Here is a 9,920-nt window from a genome sequence, read left to right as displayed (position 1 = left end):
AGGAACAGCATGCCTAGGGTCTTAGGTCTACGAGTCTGGGACTTTTTATTCTCTTTTCTACATACTTATAACACAAAAGGCCAGACCAATTTGAAAAGGTCCTTCCGACCTGCCAGGAGCCAGGCTTCTTCCTTTAAGAGAAGGGTGTGGGTGACAACTCTTGACTCTCTCCCCCGTTAAGCCACTGACTCATTATCCAGCCCAGGATCCAGCGTACACGTCACGTCACTACTGTTGTATCGATGAAGCCTCATGTTTCGTCCCTTGCCAGTCTGTACCTCGGTTGTACCCATCTGTAAATTGGCCAGACTTTCCTACCTCGTTTGGGCATTATGAGACTAAATTCTGTAGGATGCTTTGCAGCCCCGTGATGAAAGGTGCTATATGACTGCAAAGTGTTACTTCAAAAGATTTAAATAGGTCACCAGTGCATCATAACCTATATTAAAAAGACTTTTTCTTATATGAGAATTTATAGAGTTCAATGTATGGTATTAATAAGTGAATTATTGAGACCCCAAAAATAGTTTTTGTTTGAATTGTATCTGTATTCTGGAAAAGTGATTAAAAACCTTTAACCTTAATAAAAGAGTACATCCTCATTTCCTGTATGATGTTGGAATCTAAGTTTAAAAGCAGAATCTCACAGATTTTAAGGGGCGGGGGGGTTACTTGTTCTAAGCCAGCATTTAAACAGCAGCTTAATACCTTCACAGCAAGGCTTGGTCTTCCCCACGCGGCTGTAGAGCAGCTCACACGGAGTTTGGCTCTTTGAAGCCCCTGGGACCAGCAGCCATCGCTCAATCACCAGCAGGGTTTGTTACCCGCACCCCTGCCCCAAACCCAACACAGGGGAACCGGGGGCTGCGCGAGCGGTGCCCGACGCCCTCAGAGAGCAGGAGAGTCCTCGGGACCACTCCTCACCTTTGCTCTGTCCCCTGAAAGCCCAGAATCGCCCAAGAGCCACACGGACACGTGAACACCGTCGCTGCCCTCAGCCCCCGGCCACACAGCGCTGGCTCTGGCTCCCAGCGAGGGCAGGGGCAGGCTCACGCGTTTCTGAGGGAGGCCCCTAAGGCTGCTCAGTGTTAGGAGCCACCGGCGCTTTACTCAGCGCAGTTTTTAAGACCCTGCTCATGCAGCTGGTTTACACTTATTTTGAACCGTGCTGGCGCACCCAGAGCCAGGCCAGTGCCTGTGCAGGCAGCGTAGCCTGGGTGTTTGAAGAGACTGCTGAGAAAACAGATACGGGCAGTCACAAGCAAAATAAAAAAAAAAAAAAAAAAAATCACACAAATGCTGATTAAATGTTCCCAGCAGCTTGAGAATGAGTAGCCAAAATTTTGCACACCCTGGTCCAGCCATGATCAGCAGCAAGCATCATGGGGGGAGCGTCCGGGGGAGCAAAGGAGAGTCTGGGTTTTAATGGCAGGTTGTTAATAATAATAATAATGATAATAATAATGATAACAACAATAATAATTATAATAATATGCAGCTGACACTTTCATACCATCATTTGGGGCAAGCTGGGCTTGCACAGAGATAACTGGTGTTCAGGAGACAGGGAAATTGGGACTATGATTAAGAATGGTGGCGTGTGAAGTGCAGAAGCAGTAAATACTGTGTCTGCTTGTTGACTAACGCTGTCGCTTAATGCATTTATTTTAGGTAATTAATTATAGGAAGTATAGTAAAGCCCAGCTGATTGCCAGGGAGAGCCTTGTTCACCCCCGCCTGGGACACAGTGTGGGACACGTGCCATGTGTCAGTCCCGGAATTAAACAGTTTAAACCAACCTCTCTACAGCCTGGCCAGCGCCTCAGCTTTTCAGGGGGAGAGAGTGCAAGGCTCAAAAAAACTGCAGGTTTGGGTCTGTTCTGGACCACTGCGAATCCCAAGGTGCTGGGGGGTACCTGGGCCTCAGTCACACACCAACCACCACGACACCCCCGCCTGCAAACCACCTTTATTGGTGTCAATGCACTCATGGCTCAAGCGGATCCACAGATCTTAAGAGGGTGGCCAAGTGGCCTGGGGGGGTCTGCGGGGGCTTCCCAGCGCCCGCCACGCTGCCCAGCAGAAACCTTGGGCTCAGGCACCTCCTTGGCTTCACTTGGGTTTGTCACCAGGTTTGTCCTGCCCCTTGAACAGCTTGGCACCGGCTGCTGCACCGAGCGGCCCCAGGGTAGATGTCAGCCCAATTTTGGCACCAAGAGAGAAACCTGCAGCTCCTGCAAAGACAGAAAGAGGCGTGATGTGCCGGGAGCACCGAGGCTGAGGGACCGAGCACGGACAGAGCAAGCCAGGGACTTCTGGGCAGCGATAGCCAAGGACCTGCCAGCTGAACATGAGCCAGCAGTGTGCCCAGGTGGCCAAGAAGGCCAATGGCATCCTGGCTTGTATCAGCACTAGCGTGGCCAGCAGGGACAGGGAAGGGATCTGACCCCTGTGCTCGGCACTGGTGAGGCCGCCCCTCGATGAGTGGGGTCAGTTTTGGGCCCCTCACTCCAAAAAGGCCATTGAATGACTCGAGCGTGTCCAGAGAAGGGCAACGGAGCTGGTGCAGGGTCTGGAGCACAGGTCTGATGGGGAGCGGCTGAGGGAACTGGGGGGGTTTAGTCTGGAGAAGAGGAGGCTGAGGGGAGACCTCATGGCCCTCTGCAACTCCCTGAAAGGAGGGTGCAGAGAGGGGGGATGAGTCTCTTGAGCCGCGGAACCAGCGGCAGGACAAGAGGGAATGGCCTCAAGCTGCGCCAGGGCAGGGTCAGACTGGCTCTTAGGAAGGATTTCTTTGCAGAAGGGGTTGTTGGGCGTTGGAATGGGCTGCCCAGGGCAGGGGGGGAGTCCCCATCCCTGGAGGGGTTGAAGAGTCGGGTTGACCCAGCGCTGAGGGATCTGGTGGAGTTGGGAACGGTCAGGGTGAGGTTCATGGTTGGACGGGAGGAGCTTCAAGGGCTTTTCCAACCCAGATGATTCTGTGACCTCTTTGGGGAGCTGGCCCAGGCGCAGGCTCTGCCCCCGGAGCACACCCGGCCCCTTTCTGCCACCCCTGGCTCCAGCCAACGCTGCCGACCAGCGCAGGTGTTGTTCTTGCCAGAAGAGCAGACCCCTGCCTGCGCTCCCCCGCTGGCCTCAGCCTTGGTGCCCTCCTGCAGCACGTCTGGACTCTTCCTGCCGCATCGTGGATTTACCCCTTTCCCCCCAGTTTTGGGTGGCTCAGAGCAGTGACGGCCAAAGGGCTGGTCTGGCCCCACGGCGAGCCGAGCCTGCGGCCCCCTGCAACCCTGCGGGGAGGACCCCGGCAGCTCAGCCCCCCCGTGCTCCCCACTCACCGACGGACTGCAGCACGGCCACGGCACTGCCGGCGGGCACCGCTCCGCTGTTGGCGATGGCAACTGCCGACATCATCTTGGCGGCCACGGACCCCGCGGCGATGCCAGCTGCCGTGAACCCCAGTGCCCAGATGCCCGCCGGGATGCCAACGAGGGCCACTCCTGCGGGCAGGCCACCACGGTGTTAGTGGGGGTCTCTGTGACCCACATCCCCCCCCACCCTGCCACCAGCCTGCTCGGTCCGGCCTCCCGGCAAGGACAGAGGTGTCAGAGCAGGGAGAGGGGGCTGCGGGGTGCAGGGACGGAGACCCCCCATCCTCGGGGAGGAGAGGGAGCGGGAGAGAAGAGAGGAGGCATGCAGGGCTGCAGCAGCGGTGCAGACAGACTTCCAGGCACAGGCCAGCGCTGTTTCCCCCCTGGCAGCAGCACCCAAGTCTCCCCGGGCCACCTCAGCCCCCCCCAGCTCCCCCCCCCCTCCCAGCCTGGGCAGGGCACTGGGCAGCGAACCCCAGCGCTGCCCACCCAACGCCGGCCCCTCACCTACTCCCACCGCGGCTCCGAGGGTGGCTCCTTTGACTTTATTCTTCATCGCTAAGAAGAAAAGAAGCGGACGGGCAGGAAAGCTTCGCTCGGGGGGGCCGAGTGCCCTGTGCCGGCTCACCCGGCCGCCACCCCCCCCTTCAGCTGCCCCCGGCCCCTGCAGCCCCCCCGGGAAGCGGCCAACCCCCCCGCCCCGGGCCGGGAGGAGAGGGGAGAAGGGGCGTACCCCGGGGTGCCCACCGCCCTACCCGCCCTCCTGCCCGTCCTCCCTCCTGCCCGCCGACCCGGAAGGGTGTCGGTGTCTGTCGGTGCCTGTCGGTGTCGGAGCCCCTGCCGGGGCCGCCCCGTCCCTCCCGTCCCCGCCCCGGGGCCGCCCCGTTCGGCGCATCACGACCCGGCGGAGGAGGCGGAGATCTGCGTCGGGGCGTCTTTATTTGGCGGGGGGGGGGGGGGGGGGGGGGGTGGAGATACAGCGGGGAGCGGGGAAAAGGAGAGATGCAGGGGGTCCCAATGGGGGTCCGGGAGGGGTCGCGGCGGTGGGACCAGATGGGGGCCACGGTCAGACATCAGTTGGGGTCCGGGGCGTCCCCCTACAACCCCCCGATGAGAGCCCCCGTGGCTGACAGGGCAGCGGTCACAGCGTTGGGGACTCCTGCTGCCCCTGAGGAAGAGGAGGAGAAATCAGTCCGAGCCCCCCCAGCCCAGCCCCAGCCCCGGCTTGGGGCCCCCACTGCTCCCCCCTCCCTGGGGGAGCACCCTGAGGAGGCTCAGCCCCCCCCAGACCTCACCTCCCTGCAGCCCGGCCAGCACAGCCACCTCGGGCACCCCAGGACGGGTGGGACCCCGGGGGTCCCCGCTCCCGGGGCCACCCTAGGCCATCACCAACGGTGCTGGTACCACCCAGGGAGGCCAAAACAGGGGGTGTGCTGCCATGACCCCCCCGGGCACCCTGCGGCAGCGAGTTGGGAGCACTCACCGAGCGATTGGGCTATGGCCACCAGGCTCCCGGCGGCCACCTGCCCGCCATTGGCCAAGGCAGTGAGAGACATCATCTTGGCGGCCACGGATCCAGCTGCGATTCCCGCTGAGGTGAAGCCCAGAGCCCACAGGCATGCTGGCACCACAACCACAGAGACTCCTGCGTCGGAGAGAGCAGCGGTGACGCTCCCGCAGGCGCACGCGTGTCCCCAGGCGGCAAAACCCTCAGCCCCGGGGTGCTCCTCAGCCACACACATCCCCCAGCCCAAAATGGGGGGTAGATGGGGGCAAAGCGGGTGGGGCAGGGTCCTGGGGCCAAACTTCCCCAGCCAGGGTGTCAGCAGGGTCCTGTTCTTGGGCTTCCTGGGGCAGGCTGAGGGGTGGCATTTTGGGGAGGGGGCAGCACCCCCTGAGAGGTGTCTGTGTGTGCAGAGCAGCAGCATGAAGCCCCGGGAAGGTGATTTATTTCTGTGCAGCATCAGCCATCCCCGCGTCCACCAGCAACTTACCGATCCCTGCGGTCGCCCCGATGACAGAGCCAACAAAATCTGTAACAAAAGATCGAGGGTGGGCGGTCAGCAGGGCTGAAGGCCAAGGTGAGCTGCTGCCCTGGCTCTGGGCAGCACTGTGAGGGGCTCCTCCATCCCCCGCCCGCACCCCCGGCCCCTCCCGCCCGCCGGAGCAGTGTGTGCCCCTTCCCGGGAGCACCCTGACACCTCACACCACCGGGACAGCTGCTTGCACCTCCAAACTGCCGCCGAGGCAAGTCCTTGCCCCCTGGCCCCCTCCCATGAGAGCCCCTCACTCCAGAGCCCCCCTGTGCCTTCTCTCAAAAGCAGAGGGGGGGTTTGATGTGCCCCGTGTCCCCCCGCTCTGTCCCGCTGTGGGGCCCAGGCCCCGTGAGCTTACACATGGTGGCTGGCCTTGGGGGGGGCAGCCACTGGACGGAGGGGTGCGATGGGTCCCGCCTAAGCCTGGTCCTTCAGGGAGCAAGAACAAGAGTTTATTCCTAGGGCAGCCAGCAGGGCCTCACTCTCCTGCCTGGGCACCCGCAGCCACCTCCCTCCCACCCCATCCTGTGCCCCAAGAGCCCCCGACCACCCCCCAAGAGCCCCCGGCCACCCCACAACAACAGAGACCCCCCCCCCAGATGCTGCGTTTCTTCCCAGCCCAGAGCTCCCCGGCCGCTCCACCAGCCCAGCGGGGCAAGCAGCCCCCCCCGGTTTATCCCACCCCTCAGAAAAGGGATCCTGTCCCCAAACACCCTGTGCCACCAACCTGCCTGTTTGTTGCCGAGCTCTGGCTGTGCTGCGCACAAGCGCCTCGGGTGACGTCAGGACAGCGAATTTCCAAGAAACGGCTCCGCTCGGTTTCGTTTCCCCGAATGCTTGGTCAGTCTGACTCCGCTGCGGGGCTGTGGCCTCCCCATCCCCTGGGGTCCGACCCCCGGGGGTTGCCCCCCACGGGGAGCTCTCTCCCCCCACCCCGGACCCCCTCGCAGGGACGTGGGTGCCGGGGTTGCGGTGGGGAGGTGGGGGGAGGCTCCTCACGCCTCTGCCGCCGTCGGGGCTTTACGGGGCGTTTCCTGAGCAGGTTTGGGGCCGGTGAAGCTCCACGGTTTTTGACGAGGACTATGGACCATCTGGGCAGCACCGAGATTCCCACTGGCCAGCAGTGGAGGTGCAGCCCCTCCGACTGCCTCCCCGGCCCCCCAGCAGCCTCAAAAACCAGCCAAAGCCCCATTTTATAAACCCCCTTCCCACTCCGCACCCCGAGCCCGCTCAGGGCGGGACGCAGCCCCCCCCCCGGGGTTGGAGCGGGTGCTGTAGCTCATGCGCCGCTGCAGCTGGTTGAAGGGGACCAAATCCAGTTGCAAGTTGATCTGGTTCCTTTTTACCAGCCCCAGGGACGCACCGTGTCTCCAGAGGTGCCGCCTGGGCCGGTGCTGCTGGTGGTGGTGGGTCCCGGTGTGGGGGTCCCAGCCCAAAAATACATACTTCTTAACATTCCATAATGCCAGCCGACTCCATATGGGCATATGAAGAAGTATGTAGGGTTGGGAGGGAGAGGTGGGTGACGTGGGGCTGGGCACAGGGGGGGGCACGGGGCCACCCGCCGCTCCAGGCAGTGGGACCCTGGGAGGAGCTGGTGGCCGGGGTGAAGCCCGAGGCTGGACAGGGGCTGGGGGGGGCTCCTCCGGCCCACCCCCGGATCTGGCCTCAGGACGTGGCCAAGGCTCAGCACTTTGGGCAGTGGGGGACCGTGGGGGGCTGCAGCTCCGAGGAGATGGGGCCGTGGCCAAGCACCGTGTCCTGTGAGCCCGCACGGGCCAGCACGGATGGCAGAGGGGGGTGCCTGCACTCGGAGATGCTTCCGCAGGGGGGGGTCTCCCATCGGCCCCGGCTCTTGGGAGGGGTCCCCACCGCTGCAGCTGCACCCCCCCAGCACCCCGCACTGCCCCAGCACCCTGCAGCACCCCCCTGCACCCCCACACCGCCCTGTCCTCCTCCCTGCTGCAGCCCGGGTGCCGGAGCAGTGGGGGCACAACTGGGGCCAGCGCTGGAGGGGGGGACCCACCTCCCACACCCCTCCCCCCCCACCCGGCTACTTTGCAAGGCCGGGAGAAGGACGCAGGGGTCCGGGCCCTCCCCACCCCCTCCCCACACCGCAGCTCTGGGCAGGGGAGGCCGGAGATGCCTTTGCCCATGGGAGGGGTGTTCAGCCGAGATCTCTGGGGTTTGGGACCATAACGGGGTCGCGGGGGGGTCCCCAGCCCCGGCACAGCGTGGCCAGGACAGGGCAACCGAGGGGGCGAGTGTCACCACAGCCTGCCTGTGCCTTGACCCCGGTGACCTTCCTACCCCTGAACTGGTGGCTGGAGCGGTGCGACGGCAGGTGCAGGGAGCCATCCCGGGGGGAGCGAGGGGTGCGTGGGGGGCCGGGCCGCGGGCAGGAGGGACACGGGGCTGGCCAGGCCTGGCGTGGCCGTGACTCAGCGCAGGGAGCTGTGGCCACACGCGCTGCAGCTCTCTGCAAGGAGCCGGTGGGTGCCAAGTACACGCTCACCGCGCCGGCCACGCTCGCGGTACCCATAGGCAGTAGAGATGAGGTTCGGTGGCCCCCAGAGCCACCAGCCATCGCCACAGGGTGCAGGGCTGATGCCAGCATGGCCACGGTCCCCCCAGAATGCTCCACCAGCACCCCAGGACCTCCCACATGGCTGGTCCCCAGGGACACAGCACTGGGGACCCCAGAGACGCGGCTCCCAGGACCCAAGTCCCCAGCCTGGCAGCAGCGGTGGGGCAGAGCGTGTCTGGCTGGACCAGCACCCCCCTCTCCCCCCGAAAAGCAGACTGAGCGGGTGTCCCGAGGCCGAAGGCTGCAGCAATGCGCCTGCTTAACCCTTCAGGCTCTGCCAGCCCTGCAGCGCAGCGGGATGCTGCCGCACAGTTTTGCTGTAGGGGTGCAGGGGATCCCAGGGACCGGCGGGGATGTGGGGGTGCAGTGGGAGCCGAAAGCCAGTGGCTGCAGCCACCCCGAACGCCCAGAGCCAGGGCACAGGGTCAGGGCTCTCCCATCGCAGCCCAGTTCAGCTCCAGCCACCCCGGCTGACCTTGGGCAGCCTCCCAGGACTGCGGTGCTAGAGGTACCCCAGCCCGGGGGGGCCCCCCAGCCCCAGTCCATGGCTGGGTCCTGCAGCCCTCGGCCGGGCTCTCCCAGTGACCTTGGAGGGCTGCACCCATCACCGCGGGATGCTCGCCGCGTCCAGGGCGCCCCGTCTCCCCCAGCCCAAGGCCACCCCTGCCCGCTCCCACCACCCCTCCTCGCCCCTGCCCTGCCCCGCGGCCTGTCTCTGTCCCACGGACCTCTCTGTGCCCAGATGTTCCTGGTCATCAGCACAAGCTCCTCTGCAGCCCTGGGGGTGCCCTGACCACCGCAGGCACCCCCGAGCCCTCCCCAGCCCCAGCACTGCCCTTGACGGCTGCAGACACATCCCCGAGCCAAAGCCCTCCGGGGAGCTCTGCCCTGGGGCAGCCCCTCTCCCATGGCTCCTCCGTGCTCCCCACGCCAGCCAGGAGCCACCAATCTGGGCAGCCCCCAGGTCCCCCACCTGCCCCAAGAGCAGTTCATTGCCCTGGGCAGGGTGGCTTGTGGGCACCAGGGGCAAATGGCCTTTCAGGGGGGAGGTGAAGGAGCCGGGGGGGCTGCGGGGTCAGCCGTGGTGGCACCCACACGTTTGCACTGCACCCAACAGCCCCAGCCTGGCTATAAAAGGAAGCATCTTTTTTCCCCGCTCCCCCCAGCGCCGCGTGCCCGGCCGTGCTCTGCAGCCGCTGCCTCACAGGGGCCTTTCCAAGTTTTACTATTCAGAGCTGCCCCCCCCCGCAACCAGCTCCCCCCGGTTCATCCATCCCCAGCAAACCCACTGCAGCAGCCGCTGGGCGCCTTCAAAAATAATACCAAGAGGCCCAGCGATGAGGAGGGAGGTGGGTGTGCGGGGACCGCTGGTGTAAGGTGCTTGGGGGTCACCCCGGCCCCGTCCTGCCGCCCCTTTGCCCATGGATATTGCCTGTTTTGGGGCTGCGGGCACGTGGCCCGTGGAGCCCTGGTGCACCCGGCCGTGGCGGTGGGTGCTTCCCCCTGTCCCCGTCCAAAATACGATGCTGAGGTGCCCAGGAGCTGGGTTTCCCTTCCCACCCCATCCTACCGGTGTGGGGTGTCCCCGCTTTGCATGGCTGAGGGCACCCCAGCTCCCTGGGGAGGGGGTGACCAGCCCTGCTGCAGGGGAGCACCTGCAGGCAGACGGGTGGACCCAAGCACCCCCCACCCACAACCCCCCTGCAGCTGGGACCTGCCGGGGGTGCCCCGTTGCCCCCAAAACCCCACAGAGGGTTCGCTCCTGCCCCCGTTCCTCCACCTCCACTCGGGCTGGCCCAAAGGAGCGGGGGGCCACGGTGACCCCCCATCCCCGGGGGCTGGCCCCCCCCACCCCTGCCCATGCCAAGCCGCTGCCGGGAGCCAAGCGTGGGGCTGTGAGCGGCAGCAGCATCCCCAGCCCGAGCGGGG

General features: G+C 64.5%; 2 protein-coding genes across 2 annotated transcripts; both read right to left on the bottom strand.

The window, feature by feature from the left end:
- Window positions 1–1,954: 1,954 nt before the first annotated feature.
- On the bottom strand, window positions 1,955–4,216 carry LOC141935007 (interferon alpha-inducible protein 27-like protein 1). The gene is made up of 4 exons (XM_074850890.1): window positions 4,124–4,216; window positions 3,876–3,926; window positions 3,336–3,497; window positions 1,955–2,234 (listed from the first exon to the last, which is right to left on the bottom strand). The coding sequence occupies exons 2-4, from the start codon at window positions 3,922–3,924 to the stop codon at window positions 2,113–2,115; spliced, it is 333 nt and encodes a 110-aa protein (XP_074706991.1). The 5' UTR covers window positions 3,925–3,926; window positions 4,124–4,216; the 3' UTR covers window positions 1,955–2,112.
- A 72-nt stretch (window positions 4,217–4,288) lies between these two features.
- On the bottom strand, window positions 4,289–6,891 carry LOC141934988 (uncharacterized). The gene is made up of 6 exons (XM_074850861.1): window positions 6,617–6,891; window positions 6,132–6,422; window positions 5,763–5,833; window positions 5,363–5,401; window positions 4,852–5,013; window positions 4,289–4,536 (listed from the first exon to the last, which is right to left on the bottom strand). Exons 1-6 carry the CDS (start codon window positions 6,889–6,891, stop codon window positions 4,466–4,468), a joined length of 909 nt encoding a protein of 302 aa, XP_074706962.1. The 3' UTR covers window positions 4,289–4,465.
- Between the last annotated feature and the right edge of the window lie 3,029 nt (window positions 6,892–9,920).

The sequence above is a fragment of the Strix aluco genome, chromosome 26 (genome assembly GCF_031877795.1).
Source record: "Strix aluco isolate bStrAlu1 chromosome 26, bStrAlu1.hap1, whole genome shotgun sequence".
Lineage (NCBI taxonomy): Eukaryota > Metazoa > Chordata > Aves > Strigiformes > Strigidae > Strix > Strix aluco.
The sequence above is the reverse complement of the archived record's forward strand: the minus strand, read 5'-3'. Positions and strand labels throughout refer to the sequence as shown.